This window comes from Monopterus albus, unplaced genomic scaffold (genome assembly GCF_001952655.1).
Source record: "Monopterus albus unplaced genomic scaffold, M_albus_1.0 scaffold13.1, whole genome shotgun sequence".
Lineage (NCBI taxonomy): Eukaryota > Metazoa > Chordata > Actinopteri > Synbranchiformes > Synbranchidae > Monopterus > Monopterus albus.
This window is the reverse complement of record NW_018127893.1, coordinates 117,572-138,422: the sequence shown is the minus strand read 5'-3', so window position 1 is coordinate 138,422 and position 20,851 is coordinate 117,572. Positions and strand designations below refer to the sequence as shown.

Here is a 20,851-nt window from a genome sequence, read left to right as displayed (position 1 = left end):
ACATTTATCTCATAAAACTGATAAATATTAACTCTGATCAATGACCCGGATCACTGCCATATCTTCAGTGTGTTCTACTGATTAAAAAAAGTTCACATCTGTTTTTACACCAAACTTCATTTTGTACAAACAACACATACGTACATAAGTTTAGCAGCTGTATTTCCTCTGGACAAAAACTTAATTTGTACATGAGATGTTTTATGGAAACCGTGGAAAAATCTATTTAATCCCAAAAATCAAAACTAGCGTGATTATAAGAAGAACGTTTTGTAAAACTGTAATAATTTGATGTCTGGTAATAAAAATAAAATATGTCTTAAAAGTTTCTTATTGAACTCAGAAAATATTTTGTCATACTACACAGCTGTAAAATGATAAAAATGTTGAGCAATGGTCCAAGAATCATGAAGTAATGAAAGATTTTTTTACTTTTTGACTTGATTTATTCTTTCAAACATGCAGAACAAATGACATCAACACACACATAATTACACAAATCCAACCAATGCTAATCTAGAATCAGTTTGCTTATACCTAGTACATGTACTTCATCTGATATTCATCAAGTGTAGTGAATTTCATCGCCACGTCACCTGTGAAATGAGTCTACACCGCCTTTGTTACGGACTCGTGTGAGACTGTCTGCAATTCACCATCAGCATGTATGGGTCAAACTAGGGCTGCCCTAACAGGTTCTGAGATGTGAAGGCCAGAAACCCTTAAAACATCTTTAATTTAGGGAAGAGGATGAAGATGAAGAGGAGGGTGAAGAGGATCGTCTGGTCTGGGCGATCCAGGAGATGAAGCTCGAGACTCGGGCGTAGACTCCAGGTCTCTGAGGGCGTCCACAGCCAATCCCAAATGAGGTCACACCTGTCAGGACCAATCAGATACTGACCCTCATCATCATCATAAAGCAGTGATGGGCAAACAGAGGCCTGTGGGCCAAATGGGGCCCTCCAACAAAAATATTAGGCCCCTGATAAAGCTGAAGGTGGTGATTTTATAGTTCACATTGAAACTGTAGATAACAACGTAAGCAATACGACTATGAGGATGTAAATTTCAGTGACTATGACCTGGTTGTTTATTGTATGTGGATAAATGAACAGCTCCAGCCTCCATATTTTAATCTAATCACTTGTGATTCTGGGAACCTAGACGTAGAGAAATGAACTGTTGTCTACATACCTTTTAATTCAAGTAAAAACTGAAATATTTAAAAGTGTGACAGAAACTGACCAATCTGGGTCCAGCGCCCTCCGTCCTCACACATCAGCGGCCCTCCAGAGTCGCCCTGAAACAACAAGATGCGTAAACTTCTTTAACAAAAACTTTAAGAACACAATGAACACAAAGTGTTTACAGTGCAGCTGAACTGACTGACCAATCAGCACTTAGATCACCTCCTCTATTTGGAAAAAAAGTTATTAGCAAAATAGCAAAGTAAATATTTCTGAACCCACACAGAGCCGCTTTCTTTGTGTACCTAACAGCTTGTGATGTCATCAGGTGTGTGGACACCTGGGCTCACCCAGTGTTGCAGGGGTCTACAGGAAAGCTACTGTAAAGGGTTTTTATTGTTAACAGGTGGTTTGGTGTGACAGGGTTTGTGACAAACACCTGTATGTGTCTTTCCTTCTGAGGGTGTGACTGTTGTTCTGCTTCAGTATAAGAGCAAGAGGTTGACAGATATGGGTCAGAACACATGGACAGACCTTTTATTCCCCATGCCGGCATGTCATTAAACAGACATGGGTCATCACCTTGAGTTTCTTTCGTGTTTTTTTTCCAAGATTTGGCAATTATCAAATATTAAAGAAGAATTTCAATGACAACAGTCACCTCTATCTGTCAGGACCAAACACACCCGTGTCTGTGCGACCTGATCTGTTCTAGCTTTGGTCTGCTGGCAGCACGGCCTGCTCTGGATCAGAGTCTGATGGGGACCACAGGTGAGTTGTTACCTTGCAGGAGTCAACCCCTCCCTCGGGGTATCCAGCACACAGCATGCTGGAGGTGATGGTATACTCGGGCAACTGACGCTGGCACTGCTCCTGGTCCACCAGAGGAACCTCAGCCTCCTGCAGGACATTGGTTGGATAACCTGAAAGAGAGAGAAAGAGAGAGAGACAGGTGAGAAACAAAAAGGTCAAAGGCTGAAACCTTGATGTGTCCTCAGGTGACCTCAGGTGTCTTACCTTGCTCAGCATCTTGTCCCCAGCCTGAGATGAAACATTTTGTTCCTGCTGTGATGTCCTGACCCTCGGCAGGTAAACACAATGGCTGGATCCACTCTGGCAAACAGTTGTATAACAACCACAAGTTACTTCAACAGGAAATGATTTAAACTCTGTTGACAGATGTTTCTATAGAAACAAGGATTTCTTTACCTCAATGTGTTTATTACTACAACATGCACTAGTACAAGGTACAGAGAGAGAGACAAATTGTGATCGGCACCTATTTTGATGGACCTGACATCTCATTTACATATGAAAGATATTGAATACATGAATAATATATAAAAGTCCAAGGTCTAATACTTTTGGTACAACTAGCTTTTTACAACAGCATAATATACTAAAATTATACTAGTTAAATGCACTAAAAACAGGCAGTTAGGCTAATAATGTCACAATGTAACTGGCCTGTGCAGGTCACACTGGGTCATCTGCACATTCAGCATAACGTCATGTTGGCCACAGAGTAAAAATGTGGAAAAGACAGGCGAATTTGCTAAAGTACCTCATGTCGCAGCAGGCTGAGGCTAGTCAGGAGTCAGAAGCTAAACAGGCCGAGCTGGACCCAGTCAAGAAAAGGTTAGTACAGGCCGGTCTGGTGCTGAGCTCTTAGATTTCAAAAGGACTGAAGCAAAGCACAGACTAACATGAGAGAGGACTCCTGCCCCACGACTGTGTTATGGCCTATTTTAAATAATGGAAGGTAAGAACATGTTTATTTAACATATAGTCTGTTGAATTTGTTGCTGTAATACTCTGAATTGCCCTGGAATGGTTTATGTCTTACTTATCTGGCAGGACCATGTGTGTTGGCATTGCTGATGTTGAATCTTCGTCAACCTCACTGTCTTTTGGGGTACTGCAGGGATCAATTTTGGGGCCCTTGCTGTTCTCATTATAGCTACTCCCACTTGGCTCCATCATGAGAAAGCATGGTGCCCTTTTTCATTGCTATGCTGATGATATTCAAATTTATATGCCGCTAAAGATGAAGGATAACTTCTCAATTAAGCCATTATTGGCGTGTCTTGATAATGCCAGGGACTGGATGACCCTAAGTTTGTTAAAACTTAATGAAACAAAGGCTGAAGTAACATTGTTTGGTCCAAATAAATCTGGTGACCTCCCTTCAGTTGATTTAGGTCACCTGGTGCAGTATGAGAAACCGACGATTTTGAATTTGGGTGTAAAAATTGATTCTGGTCTGAAATTTGACCGCCAAATTAATGCAATTGTGAAATCTAGCTTTTTCCACCTTAGGCAGATAACGAAGGTAAAGCCTTTTCTTGCACGCCAGCATTTTGAGACAGTAATCCATGCATTTATTACATCACGTTTGGATTACTGTAATGCACTGTCTGTTGGAGTCAGCCAGTCGTCACTTCCTCGTCTCCAAATGGTTCAGAATGCAGCTGCCCGTCTTTTGCTTGGAGTGCGTAAAAGGGAGCACATAACCCCTATTTTGGCATCCCTTCACTGGCTCCCGGTGTCTTCTAGGATTCATTTTAAGATTCTTTTATTTGTTTTCAAGTCTTTAAATGGTCTTGCACCATCGTATCTTGTTGAGCTTTTGTCTCCCTATAGTCCCTCTCGGTGCCTCAGATCAGCTGACCAGCTCCTGCTGGGGGTACCAAGGGTTAGGTATAAATCTAGAGGGGACAGAGTGTTTTCCGTGTGGCTCCCAAGCTATGGAATGTGCTGCCTCTTTAGGCAGGCCCCCTCGTTGGCCATCTCATTTTTAAAACTTCCTTGAAGACCCATTTGTATGCCTTGGCGTTTGATACGGCATGAGACTCTGTTTGGGCTGAGTTTTGGTTTTGGATATAAATCTAGAGGGGACAGAGTGTTTTCCGTGTGGCTCCCAAGCTATGGAATGTGCTGCCTCTTTAGGCAGGCCCCCTCGTTGGCCATCTTTAAAACTTAGTTGAAGACCCATTTGTATGCCTTGGTGTTCGATACGGTGTGAGACTCTGTTCAGGTTCTGGTTTTGGATAGTCCTTTGTGCTATTTTGATTTAGTTATTTAATTTTATTGTTGTTTTATTCTTTTTATTATGTAGTTGTTTATATATTTACATGTTTTAAATGGAATCTTATATTAAGCACTTTGTTTGGCTCTGGCTGTGTTAAAGTGCTTTATAAATAAAGTTGAGTTGAGTTGAGTTGAATATAGTGTTATAAGTAATAAGGCCCCAGATATGAGGCCATGCTTGGTACTGACTGAATGGATTGAAGGCCGCAGCCTTGCAGTCCTAATGTATCTAACATCAGTTGCACTTAGCATTTATAACTAGTAAATGTGAGCCTTCATGTGTGATTTTTTTTTTTTTTTTTTTTGTCACTATAAACACCGAGACACACAACAAATAATGTTTTGTCACTAAGCTGCTCCCTTAATGTGGAAACTAGGCAAACGCACCAGTTTTCATTCTGGTCACTGGCTCAGGTCCTTCATGGACATTACAAGATACAAGATGCTCTGTAAAAAAGTAGTTCAATAAATAACCAGGTGTTTATATTTGTTTCTCACGGGTGAAGTTGATTGGCTGCTGTAGATGCATCATGGCCATGTCAGCCTGTTTGGTTCGTCTGTTGTACTGTCTGTTGATGATGATGCGATTGATTTGTCGGGTCTGAACACTGAAGGTGTTCACATCCTCCTGAGAGTGAAGGCCAACAACCGCCGACCAGAACTGGAGGTGCAGGTTCTTCCTGTAGGGAGGAAACACCTGGACTCATTTCATGTCTTTCTTCATGATTTCTTGCCTTTAATTAAACAGCATGAACACAAACGTTAGACTATTTATGAAATTAATTTATGATTATAAATCGCTCATAACTGATTTTCTTATAGTCATTCATTTATAACCATGTATAATAACTTTCTCTGAGCCAGTACTCATGTGACTGTTATGATATTTTGTGACGATGCTCATGGTCAACTGAGGTGAAAGTGAAGTCAGTCACATAGTCCTGGTTCACCATTAGAATTAGGCTAATCTACCTCCTGAGCCTAGACTGGGGCCTGGCAGGTAGAGACAGGCAGGAGCAACCGTTCAGGATGTAACCGGAGAGTGAGGCACTAACTGAAGGTCGGGATATTTAATAGTGTTTCTTTATAACAGTGGAAGTCTGTTGGTAACTCTTCTCCTCGGACAGACAGTGGAAACATCGGAGGCTGAGACAAAGTGGATGTTACAAAGGCATCAGAGCTCTTCTCTTTACTCGCACCTCTGGATTTTTATTTAAGTGAATAGTTTCCATTAAGGCAAATTAAAATTGAATAATATTTTAGTGACGGTACTGTTCTTCTTTTATTGAAGTAAAATCTTGAATTCAGGACTTTTACTTGTAATGGAGTTTTTTAATACTGTGATATTACCACTTTTCTTGAACAAAAACTGTGAATACTTCACATCACACCAGTATATATAGACTATTTACTATACAGGTAAAGAGATGACAACAGAAACCATCATGGATACATAGATAAATAGTAGATTTACAGTGAAAAATTAGTTCCTTTAAGCATCTGATCAAGTCACAGATGTTATTGGACGAGGACCCACCACTGGAGTCTCAGCAGAGAAAACAAAGTGCTCAACTACTTGTGAAGTACTTCAGGTGTGTACAGGTGTAGTTTTTGTGCAATACCACTGGTGTTTATGAATTTACACGTTTTGTTATTGCTTGATTTGTGATGTGTCTCTCACCCATAAACACAGTGTGCAGCAGTCAGCAGCCAATCGCTGCTGATCAGAGAGGCTCCACACACGTGACGCCCCCGCCAATGCAGAGACACTATCCAAGGCCACGCCCCCTTCATGGCATTAACTCCACCCACCACTTTGCCCACACCTGACAGGTAATGACAAACAGGCTAAACAATCAGACTGAAAAAAGAAACAGGATTAGAAGAAGAGTTCAGACTCAAACTACAAAACAGAAATAATTTTCTTACCTTGACCAGGCTTCCTCTCTTCTGTGTCTCTTGTGACGTTAGTGATTTGACGAACTCCACAAGCTGAAACACACAAATCAGTCAGACTTTCAAACATTTGACTCAGCCTAAAACATCTTTAAATGCACCTGAACGGTGTTTGAGTGAACTCACGCTGGTTGTCACAGCTGAGTGAAATCACGCTGTCACTGCGGCAGGTTTCACTGTAAAAAATTACACAAATGTAAAAGTGCATTTATCCTTTGACTTGACATTTATTTTACACTCTCTTCCGGAAATATTTTAATTTTATTGTAAAAATATGATCAACCTTTCTGTAAAATACTATGATTGTTTGTTTCAAAATATATAACCAGTTCTGATGCTAGATATAGCTGTAGATCTGTTTCTGTTTCCAGTTATGGTCCTGGTTTTGGTTCTTTAGGACCTGACTTAAAGCTTCCAGGTTCTGTTGCTTTGTCATTGTAATTCCAGGTACAGTTGTAGTTGTGGCTTGGTTATGGTTCTGATAATGGTGCTGACCCTACATGTGGCTCGGGTTCTGGTCTTTAGTTTCTTACACTGGTTTTAATTCTAGTTTTAGTTGGCCGTCTGGTTGCAGTGGTGCTCCTAGTCCTGTTTCTATTTTTCAGTACCTGACACTGGTTTCCAGTGTTCCACTACTGCTGAGTTTTACGGTTGCAAATGGTGAATCTTGTGGTAGAGCTGGTAGCAGAGAGGCCTCCCCAGACCTGCAGAGACCCAGAGACAAAAAACAGATCTGAGTGTGGTTCTGGGACTCATCTACATTTTCTGTTTCCTATGAGCTACAGTTAGATGTAATGACAGAGGAGGTCAGACAGGTGACAGTTACCTGTATCCCAGGTACTGACAGGTGAAGTCAGACAGGACAGAGCTCCAGGTGTCAGCACACACAGTGAGAACAGAGGAGGCAAGGCGAAACTGAAGTCGACTGGAACCATTCACCTGCAACACAACTGATAAACAGAGGTAATGAAACAAACACGAATCTGGTATTTGTAGTTTGTAGTCTCAGGACACCTAATCATCTATGAACGTCTGTTCTGTCTCGTGAAATGTCCACCAGGACCACTTTAAGCCTTAGATTAGTTTAAAAATTTACCTGCTGTTGTCCAGCAAAAACTGACCTGACACCAGTGCTGGGGAGTAACTAGTTGCATGTAACTAGATATAGTAGATTGTTTTTAAAGTCCAGCACTGACAATGTACAGCACAATGTAACATCACAGTGTGTTATAACAGTGTAATCTAACGATGTAATATGTTATATCAAATGTTATAATCATCACAACATGACAAAGCAGGGAATGAACCTCAACAGGGAACAAATGTAACAGTGTAATGTAACTTAAGATATTGTTGACACAACTTAACAGGAAACATAACAACACATCACCACCACGTAATAACGTAGCATTATGCATTTGAACTGTGTGTGGTGTGATGTCATAATGACAGCGTAACGTAGCAAGTGTGACATCCTGTAACCCGGGACAGTTTAATGCAGCATATAACAAAATCAGATGAATTCACTGCAGTTTCTACTAAATAATAAACAAACCAATGAAAACATTAAGATTAATCTCTGGGCTATATCATTTTTGATCATGTATTAATTATCAGACATGACTCACCACAGTCAGCTTCATCAGAGGCGTCAGGACAGTCGATCATGCCATTACACTGATTGTTTCCATTGACACAACTTCCTGTCTGACACTGGAACTCACCAAATGCACATGGAGCTGCTTGCAAACCACATGACCCGTCAGTACAACAAATCATTAAAAATCAATCATTCGTATGAATAATACTGCTGTTTTCTGTTTTAAAACAAACTAAAATCTGACCTCTGACTCACCTGGTGACCCCAGGTTAACACCGGAGGTGAAGTTGGCTCTGAATCCTCGACCGTGACCGGAGTCATCCGTAAAGAACCACACTGTCATCTGATTGGTTGTGGAGAACAAGTCATGGGTGGGGCTGTCACTGCCAGTGAGGACAGCTAGGAAACAAAAACAAGCAATTTATCAGAATAAAGTCACATGTGCAGCTTCAGGTGAGGAGAATAGGGGTTCAAACACCACCTCACCTAGTAACGTTGAGTTAGGCCCCGCCCCGTCCCGCACCTCTACCATGTCATAGGTCACTTCAACGTCAAAGTCCAGGAAGTGGAGCTGGATCTTTTGACCCTCCGCACTGTGGAGGGTCCACAGACCTGCAACAGCAGAGGATGAATATGTATAGATATCAGTATTAATAAGAAGTGTAAGGATAAGGATAATCACCTTTATTGGCCAAGTATGTTACACAAGGAATTTGTTTCCAGTACAGAACCGAGGCAGCCATCTGCGGCGCCAACTCAACCAATGACTGTAATCATCGGGGATAACTTGGGGGTGCAGTGTATTGCCCAAGGACACTTCAACATGTGGACTGCAGGGACTGAGATTTGAACCTCCAAAGGGGGGTAAGGAAGGGGGGTTCTTCCTGAAGTCCACTGTCATCTCCACTGTTTTGAACGTGTTCAGTTCTAGGTTGTTGCGACTACACCACAAGATCAGCTGCTCAACCTCCCGTCTGTAGGCTGATTCGTCACCGTCTCGGATGAGACCAATGACCGTTGTATCATCTGCAAACTTTAGGAGCTTGACAGAGGGAACCTTCAAGATGCAGTCGAGGGTGTAGAGTGTAAACAGCAAAGGGGAGAGCGCACATCCCTGGGGGGCAAGGGGGGTAAGGAAGGGGGGTTCTTCCTGAAGTCCACTGTCATCTCCACTGTTTTGAACGTGTTCAGTTCTAGGTTGTTGCGACTACACCACAAGATCAGCTGCTCAACCTCCCGTCTGTAGGCTGATTCGTCACCGTCTAGCATTTGAAGCAGGAGGGGACTTCACACAGCTCCAGCGACCTGTTGAAGATGAGTGTGAAGATGGGGGCCAGCTGATCAGCACACACTTTCAGGCAGGAGGGGGTCACGCCATCTGGGCCTGGTGTGTTTTTGATCTTTCATCTTTTAAAGAGGCCACTCACATCCTTTTCACAGATCATTAGAGGTGGGGGGCAGTGAGAAAGGGTGGTAATTGTTGGGGGAGCAGCTGCTGGGTCTGAGGTGGGGAGGGTGCAGGGGCATTGTTGATCATCAAACCTGCAGTAGAACACATTCAGGTTGTCTACCAGTTGATGGCTCCCCTCAGCAGGGAGGGATGGTTTCTTGAAGCCAGTGATGCTTTTGAGGCTACTCCACACAGATGACGGGTCGTTGTCTGACACCTGGTCTCCCAGCTTTTGAGAGTAGCTCCTCTTTGCTGCTCTGATCTCCCTTGTCAGTGTGTTCCTGGCCTGGCTGTACAAAGTACTGTCTGTAGGCCCCCTCTTTGTCTTGAGTCTTACTGTGAATCAGGGCTTGTTGTTATAGTATGTGCAGAAGGATTTGTTGGGCACACACACACATCCTCACAAAAGCTGATGTAAGATGTCAGTGTCAGTGAGTTCGTCCAGGTCTGTAGCTGCAGCCTCAAATACACTCCAGTCTGTGCATTCAAAGCAGGCCTGTAGCTTTGACTTAGCCTCCTCAGTCCAGCTCTTCACTGTTTTGACCACAGGCTTCGCAGTGTTAGATATTAGTAAATCACTTAGATAATCATTAGACATTATGTGTTAGTAATGCAGTTTAGTAAGATTTAAAGTCTGCTCTAGTCTGTTTTGTTTTAAGGTTAGCCGACAAATATTCAGAGCTGTCCAATTAAAGAACTGGGGTATTACAGCAACTTTAAGTTTCTGCCTGTAGGTTGGAATAAGATGGACCATACAGTGATCAGATTGTGCGAAGGCTGCACGGGGGACAGAGCGATAGGCGTCTTTTATTGTTGTGTAGCAGTGGTCCAGTGTGATTTTGTCCCTGGTGGGACAGGTCACCTGCTGTCTGTATTTGGGCAGTTCGTGGGTGAGATTTTTTCTGTTAAAGTACCCTAGAACAATGAGTAGGGAGTCAGGATGTTCCAGTTCTACACTAGATATCAGTTCAGCCAGGATGAAAGTCAAAATTCTCATGGAGAATAGAAGGATTTGCAATTGATAAAGAGTCTCTAAGTCTGTGTTACATGTCCTCAGTAGCACCGTAACATCTGTGCACCAACCTTCATTTATTTAGAGACAGATTCCCCCTCCTCTGATAAGTATTAATAAAAAGCATAAGTACAGTATAAGTGTAAATATAAATAAAAAATGTAAGTAAATTTGTAAGCATAAAAAAGAAGTATAAAAAGTACAGGTATATGTATATATATATGAAGTGTAAGTACAGCTATAAGTATAAAAGAGAAGTATAAATACAAGTATCAGTATTAATAAAAAGTAAAAGTACATGTGTAAGTATTAATAAGAAGTATAGGTACAGGTCTAAGTATAAATAAGAAGTGTAAGTACAGCTATAAGTATAAGATAAGTATAAGTACAAGTATAAGTATAAATGCAGCTAAAAGTATAAAGGAGAAGTTAAGTATAGGTATCAGTATTAATAAGAATCAAGTGTAAGTACAGCTATATGTATGTATATAACTACATGTGTTAGTGTAAATAAGTACAGTTGTAAGTGCAAAGTACAGAATGAGGGTGACAGTTAGACTAGTGCACTCACACTCAGCCTTGTTCCCATAGGATTGTGGGTAGTTTGGTGAACTGAAAGTGGAGTTTGGCTCCCACAGGTCAAAGGGTCCTCCGCAGTCAGCTGGACCAATCAGAGGGTGGAGTTTTAAAGATTAACAATCAAACATAAAGAAAATCAAACATAAAGATCTAAAATAATTAAGTGTTTAATACAACATTAATTATAAAACTGAAGAAGTTATAACTTTTCAGTTAGTTAACAGTTAGGTTGGTGTCTCACCTGGGATGGGAGGCATGGTTGGTGGAGGTGGTACAATAGTGGGTTCAGGGGGGGCAGGGCCACAGGGATCAGAGGTTAGTGTGATGTCATCCAGAGCGATGCTGTTTCTCCTCCCTCTCTCCTTTAAAGCTTCAAACACCACCTGCAGAGGTCAGAGGTCAAACTGAGTGATCACTTACTGATGAGATTCTATAATGAATTAGTCAGTGGACTTCCTGTGTGACATCACTGACCGTGGCCTTGGTCATCAGGTTTAAGGTCACTTGGCCATAGTTCCAGCTGTCACCATAGTTACCATGTCTCTGAAACACCACGGTAACGGCAGGTTCAGGTTGTGATGGTCGGAGCAGCAGAACTTTGAGACGGAGAACATCCTCTCCATACATGCGGTACCTGCAGATGGACATTTGTGTGGTTACAACTTTACTTTTCCATTGTTTACATGTTTGTTTGTTTATTTTGGCTGTTTACCAAAAGCTCAGACACATGGACTCTGTGGCCGGAGTCAGCGCAAGGCTGTAGATCCTGAAGCTCACCAGGTTTTGGCCAGGACTCCGAGGTGTGACGATGTAGAAACCTGAGCAAGTTCAACACAAACAATATTACTAATACTAATAGTACTGATAGTACAGACAATGCTACTACTACAGATAATAATACTAATAATACTAATACCACTGGTAATGCTGCATACAACAAAATTGCTAATCACCAGTTCATCCTCTAAATCACATTTTAAAGTTCACAGTTTTCTCAGGTTGATCATTTCCCTGTTTAGACTTTTATATTTTCAAATCTTCACTGTCTTTATTTTACCTTAATCGCTTCCTGATAATTAGCTTGCATCATTTGTTTTCATTTCACTGACAAAATAATGCAAACTGCTGTTATTTTACTGTAACATCAGCAGCAGAAAAGATGTTTTATTGTTGTGACTGTCACCGTAAACCTCCGCTTTACACCCACCTGAGCTGTTTCCCAGCGTGTGGTCGAAACTCGGGCCGGCCAGCTGAGCAAAAGTGGAGCCGTTGATTCGAATCCAGTTGAATTCATCATTATTCTGCTGCCTCCAGAAACACATGCTCTGCTCAAAGGTACAGGTCAGCTTCTCCTCATCTGAATACAGAGAGAAATATGTAGAGAGGATCAGTACAATTATTACTCTGTTCTGTTGTGAGGATGGTCTGAAGTGTAGTGGTGAAGTTACTGGACAGGTTAGAGGTGCTGTAGGTCGCGTTGAACCCGGACAGATTGTTGACATCATCAGAAATGAACTCGACAGTTGATTGTTCGGTCAGCAGCCACACCGTCCCGGGAAGGATGGAGCCTGAGAGCTCAGCTGCAAACCATATTAACATATCAGCTCATGTATTGCCAGGTTGTAGAGGATCAGGAACAGGATCTAGAATAATCTCTTCTTCTTCTGACATCCAAAGCCCTTAAAGTCCAGTTTTTAATGTTCATGTTGCTTTTGTTCATCACTGCTGCTGGTTTCCAGTCCTGATTCTGGTCTGACCAGGTACTGAAAGTACAGCATAGGTGTGAGGATTTTAATTCACCAATGAAACAAACAGTAGAAAATAACAGGAGCTCCTGTAAATAAAACCTGTAATAAGATCTGTAACTTCTTACTTCTAAACTCTAACAAAAACTGAAGTTATTGTACTTGAGCCTGAAAACCTTAGAAATCTGCTGTCTAACCATATAGTTACTTTAGATGACATAGCTCTGGCCTCCAGTCCTGCTGTGAGGAACCTTTGAGTCATTTTTGATCAGAATATGTCCTTTAAATCACACATAAACCAAGTCTCTAGAACTGCCTTCTTTCAACTGCGCAGTATTGCCAAAATCAGGAGCATCCTGTCTCAAAGTGATGCTTAAAAACTGGTCCATGCATTTGCTACTTCCAGGCTGGACTACTGTAACTCTTTACTATCAGGATGTCCCAATAATTCCCTAAAAAGCCTCCAGTTAATCCAAAATGCTGCAGCCACAGTCCTGACAGGAACTAGCAAGAGAGATCATACTGTATCTCTCATATTAGCTTCTCTCCACTGGCTCCCTGTAAAATCCAGAATATAATTTAAAATCCTTCTGCTAACATACAAAGCCCTTAATGACAAGGCTCCATCGTATCTTAAAGACCTCGTAGAGCCTTATCATCCCAACAGAGCACTTGGCTCTCAGAGTGCAGGTTTACTTGTGGTTCCTAGAATCCACAGAAGTAGAATGGGAGGCAGAGCCTTTAGCTATCAAGCTCCTCTCCTATGGAACCAGCTCTCAGTCTCAGTTCAGGAGGCAGACACCCTCTCTACCTTTAAGATTAGACTTAAGACGTTCCTTTTTGATAAAGCTTATAGTTAGGGCTGGATCAGGTCAGGTGACCCTGAGCCTTCCCTTAGTTATGCTGCTATAGGCCTAGGCTGCTTCCCCTCTCCTCCCCTCCCCTCCCCTCTCTTCTCCTCTCCTCTCCTCTCCTCTCCCTCCTCCTCCCCTCTCCTCACCCCCGTGAGGCTGATGTTTACCTGTGAGCAGTTTGTTTGGTCCAACGCCTTCATAAAGTTTCAGAGTGTCCTTGTTTTCTTCAGTTTCAAATTTATGGAACTTGACCTTAACTGAAAGTCCTCGATCAACCCTGGAAACAACACGACTTTGTTTGAATCTCAGAAAGAAACTTTTTACATTGTACATATAAAACCACACTGCCACACTATCTCCTCTTTTAGCTTCAACAATCTTACTTTTATTGTGAAAATCTCCTCCCCAGATGAAGACGCTCACTGTGTGTACAGTGTTGTATAGTGTTGTTCAGTGTGTATACAATGTGTGTGTACAGTGTATATACAATGTCTATACAGTGTGTGTACAGTGCATCGGCAGCGAGCTGGCGGCTGACCTGATGATCCAGCGACAGAAGCTGTTGCTGTTGTACGTCTCGGAAACGTCCGACGACCTGAATGAACCACTTGGTCCTCTCAGCACAAACTGTCCATCACACGCTGTCACTATGGAGACAAGAGTGATGCTATCATCACAAACAGGTACATCGTTTAATACACCTGATCAGAGTCAAACATCTGAGAATTACTGTTTACTCCTACTTACAGGTAATCTTCATTATTGATACAGTGCCTTGCGAAACTATTCAGCCCCCTTGAACTTTGCGACCTTTTGCCACATTTCAGGCTTCAAACATAAAGATATAAAACTGTAATTTTTTGTGAAGAATCAACAACAAGTGGGACACAATCATGAAGTGGAACAAAATTTATTGGATATGCAAAACAGCTTGAGCTCAGTGAGGTTGGATGGAGAGCGTTTGTGAACAGCAGTTTTCAGTTCTTTCCACAGATTCTTGATTGGATTCAGGTCTGGACTTTGACTTGGCCATTCTAACACCTGGATATGTTTATTTGTGAACCATTCCATTGTAGATTTTGCTTTATGTTTTGGATCATTGTCTTGTTGGAAGACAAATCTCCGTCCCAGTCTCAGGTCTTTTGCAGACTCCATCAGGTTTCCTTCCAGAATGGTCCTGTATTTGGCTCCATCCATCTTCCCATCAATTTTAACCATCTTCCCTGTCCCTGCTGAAGAAAAGCAGGCCCAAACCATGATGCTGCCACCACCATGTTTGACAGTGGGGATGGTGTGTTCAGGGTGATGAGCTGTGTTGCTTTTACGCCAAACATAACGTTTTGCATTGTTGCCAAAAAGTTCGATTTTGGTTTCATCTGACCAGAGCACCTTCTTCCACATGTTTGGTGTGTCTCCCAGGTGGCTTGTGGCAAACTTTAAACGACACTTTTTATGGCTATCTTTAAGAAATGGCTTTCTTCTTGCACCTCTTCCATAAAGGCCAGATTTGTGCAGTATACGACTGATTGTTGTCCTATGGACAGAGTCTCCCACCTCCGCTGTAGATCTCTGCAGTTCATCCAGAGTGATCATGGGCCTCTTGGCTGCATCTCTGATCAGTCTTCTCCTTGTATGAGCTGAAAGTTTAGAGGGACGGCCAGGTCTTGGTAGATTTGCAGTGGTCTGATACTCCTTCCATTTCAATATTATCGCTTGCACAGTGCTCCTTGGGATGTTTAAAGCTTGGGAAATCTTTTTGTATCCAAATCTGGCTTTAAACTTCTCCACAACAGTATCTCGGACCTGCCTGGTGTGTTCCTGGTGTGTTCCTTGTTCTTCATGATGCTCTCTGCGCTTTAAACGGACCTGTGAGACTGTCACAGTGCAGGTGCATTTATACGGAGACTTGATTCCACACAGGTGGATTCTATTTATCATCATTAGTCATTTAGGTCAACATTGGATCATTCAGAGATCCTCACTGAACTTCTGGAGAGAGTTTGCTGCACTGAAAGTAAAGGGGCTGAATAATTTTGCACGCCCAATTTTTCAGTTTTTTATTTGTTAAAAAAGTTTGAAATATCCAATAAATTTCGTTCCACTTCATGATTGTGTCCCACTTGTTGTTGATTCTTCACATCCCCCCAGGGGATGCCAGAGGACTCCGGGGGAGACGTTGTGTGAGAAAAAAATGACCCAGAAAAAATAACAGTAAACATCAGACCTCAGCTTGGCTCTGTGTGGGTCTAAGTGGATGGATGTAATAGCTACAGTGAGGGAGGAGACAGAGTCTGAGGTGAGCAGAGATGGATGAAGTATGACAATGATTATTTGGATGTTCACAGACTGGTCCTGATGCTGCTCCACTCTACAGTGTGTTATCTGCAAAGTGATGCTAGCTAATGACAGCATAGCTGTGCATCCACTGTTGGACTTGGAACCTAATGAGTGGTAGACCCTGTGCTTCCCTTAACCCCCATTCAGCGGAACTACCCTGCTGTATTTTTGTGGGTCTCTGATTAGAGAAGGGAGGTGTGGCATGAAAAGTGGCACTGTGCACAGTGCAGTGATGATTTGGTTTGGCGGCAACTGAGTCTGATTTTCTTTAAACAGTATTTGACTTGAGTGGAAATGCACAAATAGTCCTGACCCCGTCTGGTTCTGTTGGACTGAGACTATTTCACTAAGGCTGTTGTTGAGTCCGTTTTCAGTTTATGGATGGACTGTGGACAATTAGTTGGTAAAGAAGTGAGAGTAACCCACAGTTCAAGTGTTAATGTGGGATACAGATGTTTTGTTTTTTTAAGAAATTGATGTTTACATGTTAAGATTTAAATTTATTTCTGAAACTCATTTTTATGGTGAAGTGAAACATACGGTCAGCTACACCAGCAGTGACAATAAAGGTAATAATCTGGGGGGTTGGGACCTCCTCTGAGAGGAGGCTCACTTTCCCACACGTTGGAAAGCCCTGGTCTAAAATAAATCTGATCTGGGTGTAGGTCATCACCAACCACAGCGGGCAGCGTCTTCATCAGAGGCATCAGGACAGTCGTCGACTCCGTCACAGAACTGATCGATCGTAACACACGCTGATTGATCAGCACAGGATGCCTGATGAGCGGGACATGTCACTGTGGGGAAAAACTATAAAAATGAGCACAATCTCAACAAACCGACTCACCTGACCTGTTTGTGTTTTCTCACCAGTTGTGGGTACAGCTGTCGTCTGCTCTGGTTTCTCTGCAGGAAAACAGGTACATCTAGTCATTCTTCAGTTTTTGTTGCTTTGTTCAGATACAACTGTATGGTTTGGGGACTTTGAGTGAACTGGACATCTGATTCGTTTGTGTTTTCTCGCCTGTTGCAGGTGTGATGGTTGTGTGTGCCGCTGTCGTCTGCTCTGGTTTCTCTGCAGAAAAACAGTCACAGTTACATCCTCACTTTATTTTGATAGTTTCTCTTGTCGTTAGTTTGTTGTTTGATTCTCATTTTAAACATGGCTCCAGTCGGGGCAGATCTCAGTTCTACTGGGAGCTGGTTCCAGCTGTGGGCAGTATCACAGCTAAAGGCCCCTTCACCTTGTTTAGCTGGGCACGACTGGCTGACCAGTCTCTGCTGATCTGAAACCAGGCCTGTACTCAGCAAGCAGGTCTCTGGTGTATTTTGGGCCCAGACCATTGAGAGACCTGTAGACAACGAGTAGGGCCTTGCACTGAATTCTGTATTTAACTGTAAGCCAGTGCACAGATCTAAGGACTAGAGCAATGTGCGGTCTCTTCCTGGTGTTTGACAGTGATCTGGCAGCAGCTCTTAAACAAAAAACCTCTGATCTAATGTGATGTAGATACTGGTTTGATCTAACCCTGGTCTGATCCAGTCTGGGCTATAGTGATCTGTTCTATTGATCCAGTGTGTCATTTAATCGATTCTAAATCAGTGTGCAGGGCCTTTATTTAGCTCAGTGTCAGAGAGAAACAGATTTCCATGTCAGACGTCTTCCATGTCTACCTGTTGACATCATGATTCACTGTCATATTTATTTTCACAGTCGTTTTTATCCAAACAATATTCAAATAACCTGATTCAGCACTTCATAAGTGACGAGTTCAACACAACCGTGTGTTTGTACTGATGCCGTGTAAATAAACACACCTAATTTACCTGGAAACTTGTGACTTGTTCATGCTGATCCAAAGATTGTTTCAGGCTCGACCAAGATTTGAAGCTGATCTAATCTGATGGGACCTAAAATAATGTGATCTAGTCTGATCTGACTTTTGTCTTCAAGGGTAAAAGAAGCATTTAAAACTGTTTATTCCAGCTCCACTGTTTCTTTTGTTCTTCAGCTGTCAGTGTTGGATTTAAACCTGTGATGACACAGACTCACCTGCAACCTTACAGCAACCTCCCAGACTCACCTGTGATCTGGACGCTGTTTTTGTCAATGACCAATCCTCCACCCTCGACCTCCTGAAGCCCCGCCCGCAGCCACTGCTCTACCGCCGCCACACTAATCAGCTGATTGAACCAGAGGTCAAAGGTCACCACCACACTGCCCCGACTGAGACACAGATCAATAAAAATGATCACTTCTTTAAGAAGATTATAAGTAGATTAATCACTGATTAGAATCAATCAAAAGATTACATCAATCAAATAAAGGTAAGAAGGAAATGACAAAACTAAGCATCAGTACTGATCAGTAAAAATGTTACTGATCAATACTGACATTATTAATCTTACCTGAAGTACAACACCTGACACGACTTGTACGTCCACCTGAGCTCAGTGCGACTGAACACCTCAGACACCTGTTGGCCAATCAGACGTCAAAGTGTGATCAGGTGAGTTTACAGTGAAAGACAACACTGCAGACTGATCGACTGATCAGCTAGCATGCCTCTTTAAACGTTCTACTGAATGAAGTGATGAACAAACAGCTGTGTGGCGCTAGCCTGCTCAGTTAGCCTGTTAGCTCTCTTTATTGACCCCCAGGAGGAAACTGCAGCCACATATACACGAGGAAGAGATAGAAAGGTCTGGTTATACAGTGCAGCAGCAGTGGGCAAGACTTCCTGTCGCGCTCTGTGTTGCAGCTCAGTGTGAGCCCATCGCTGAATGCGCTCTGCTGCTCCTTCAATAAGCGGTGGAGGGGGTGCTCGCTGTTCCTCTGGATGGCAGGCAGCTTGTTCAGCTGTCCACCCCCACAGGCTGGAAGCTGGTGACCATGGCACCAGAGTCTGGGATGTGTTCTGCCCCCATGTATCAGTGAAACACAAGACTAGACTCATGGTTTTTCCTGAGTCCTTATCAGAACTCCAAGCTCATCCATCTTATTCTCCAGAGATCTTACATTTTCCATAATCACTGAAGGGAGGAAAGGTTTATGCCTCCTCCTCCTCGCTCTCCATTTCACTCCAGCTCCGCAGGCACCAAATCTTCTTTGTAGCTTCCCTGGGATGTGGTGTTTAGGTGTGATCAGTTGTTCACACTGGTAAACAATGTTTGTGCTAGGCAGCCTGAATCTCTGGCCAAGGAGTGAAAAAGGTATCAGAAGGACCAGGAAGAAAGACTCAGAGAGTCGAGCAAACAAAACACAGGAGCTGCTGTACCAGGCTGCCACCAGTGGAATATAGAACAGTGGAGAACTGTCAGTTTTACTCAGACGTTAAAAGCCTATCTCTCACCAGCTGCTGGACGTCAAAGGCGAGAGCTTTAAACTGCAGACTGCTGGAGTTCCTCAGCTCCTCAGAGAAGTCTGCTCCGTCTGTGATCACCATCCGACCGGTCACCACTGCAGGTTCAACGGTACCTCGGCGCACAAACATTGACATTAATACGGATCAATAACATCTAATGGGTTTATTAAAAGCAGATTGTGAGTTACCTTCACACTTCAGGCTGATCCACGCGACTACTATGAGTCCAACACAACAGAGCAGAAGAAGAGAACAAATGATGCTGAGGAGAAACTCCAGAGATGACAGCCGCCACTTCATACTGAGCTCTGACAGCAACACAGTCAATCAAAAGTATTGATAAAATTAGAGAGGGAAACCTGTTCTTACCAGTCTGGTTCAGACACTAACCATTTTATACCATACAGCACAATGTCACAAACTCCCTTCCTGTTGTCAGACAGAGCAACACGCTTTGTGACTGACTCACCTGTCCAATGTAAAGCGTAACGTATGAATCGGTTCACCTCCCGCAGAGCTCAGATCAACTGCTGTTTGCTGTTCTTGTTCACAGAGTTAAACTATGAAGTTTCAGGAAACAAACTAACTGCTCGCTCTGACTCTGAACTGTGATCAGCTTTTATGAAGCTGAGATGATTAATGGCTTTTTATGAATATGGCAGCTGATAATCATTATGTTTCCCGGGAAGGGAACACGGAGCTGGAGAAGATAAGCTGTTGATTTATTATTATTATTAATATTAAATATGTTTCAGATAATCACAGAAAAGATTTGATCTTCTCAAGTGTGCATTTATACGCCATTGTGTTTAATTACGTTGTCATTCATTTGTTGGTTTAAATAATATAAATGCACTGTGTTTTTTGGTGTGATCACTCAGGAAATGATGACTTCAGCTGTGAATCAAATGTTAAATTGATCACATTTGTTAATAATTGTGTTATATAATCAGGTTTATGGACCTGTCAATCAAACACGACAGACATGTTTGATTTGATTTGATTTATTTATTCTTTCAAACATGTAACAACAGTCAATATGTAACCACACATAATTCCAGACATATCCACAAATATATTTTCAATTTGCTTATACGTGGTTTGCAAGCAGTATTACTACATGAATACATATTCTACATCCACACTCCCATCTGATTAATCATTAAGCCTGTTCTTGCCCATATCTTGATTGACACATACCTTTATATCTGTGTTTAAACTCATCAATTTTCTTACTGTTTTTTATGTCCACACTTAAATTATTCCATAGTTTTACTCCACTTATGGAAATACAGAATCTTTTTTTGGTTGTGCGTATAGCATGTTGTTGTACATGTGAGAGTAACAAAGTGACGACAACCTGCCGGTGTTTCTCTGTAGCCTCAGTCCAATGCTGCCGGTAATAGAGTTATAATTCAGGAACTAAACTCCCTGAAACATTTCCACCTGTGTTTTACAGCAGCTCATGAACTGATGGACTGTGACCTCAGAGCTCACCTGTCTCTGCTGCTGACAGGATGAGTCTGATCAGATCATTAGCAAACCTATCACACTGTGGATAAATTACGTATAATGTTATAAGGGGGGGGGGGGGGGGGGGTTCTAAAACTTATGAATAATCAAGTGAAGCGTTTTTAGTTCTGACACCTGAAACATTTAAACTGATAGAAACTGTG

The 20,851-nt window shown here is 42.3% G+C and overlaps 1 protein-coding gene across 1 annotated transcript; it reads right to left on the bottom strand.

Moving 5' to 3' along the window:
• Window positions 1-733: 733 nt before the first annotated feature.
• tmprss15 (transmembrane serine protease 15) lies at window positions 734-19,577 on the bottom strand. The gene is made up of 27 exons (XM_020590950.1): window positions 19,364-19,577; window positions 19,164-19,288; window positions 18,220-18,287; window positions 17,895-18,037; window positions 16,775-16,885; window positions 16,488-16,607; window positions 14,012-14,120; window positions 13,641-13,750; window positions 12,323-12,454; window positions 12,082-12,231; window positions 11,587-11,692; window positions 11,349-11,508; window positions 11,116-11,257; window positions 10,867-10,956; window positions 8,320-8,445; window positions 8,089-8,232; window positions 7,862-7,972; window positions 7,060-7,183; window positions 6,842-6,937; window positions 6,360-6,409; window positions 6,207-6,269; window positions 5,959-6,103; window positions 4,776-4,957; window positions 2,205-2,300; window positions 1,971-2,110; window positions 1,246-1,300; window positions 734-876 (listed from the first exon to the last, which is right to left on the bottom strand). Exons 1-27 carry the CDS (start codon window positions 19,473-19,475, stop codon window positions 734-736), a joined length of 3,153 nt encoding a protein of 1,050 aa, XP_020446606.1. The 5' UTR covers window positions 19,476-19,577.
• Window positions 19,578-20,851: the final 1,274 nt, after the last annotated feature.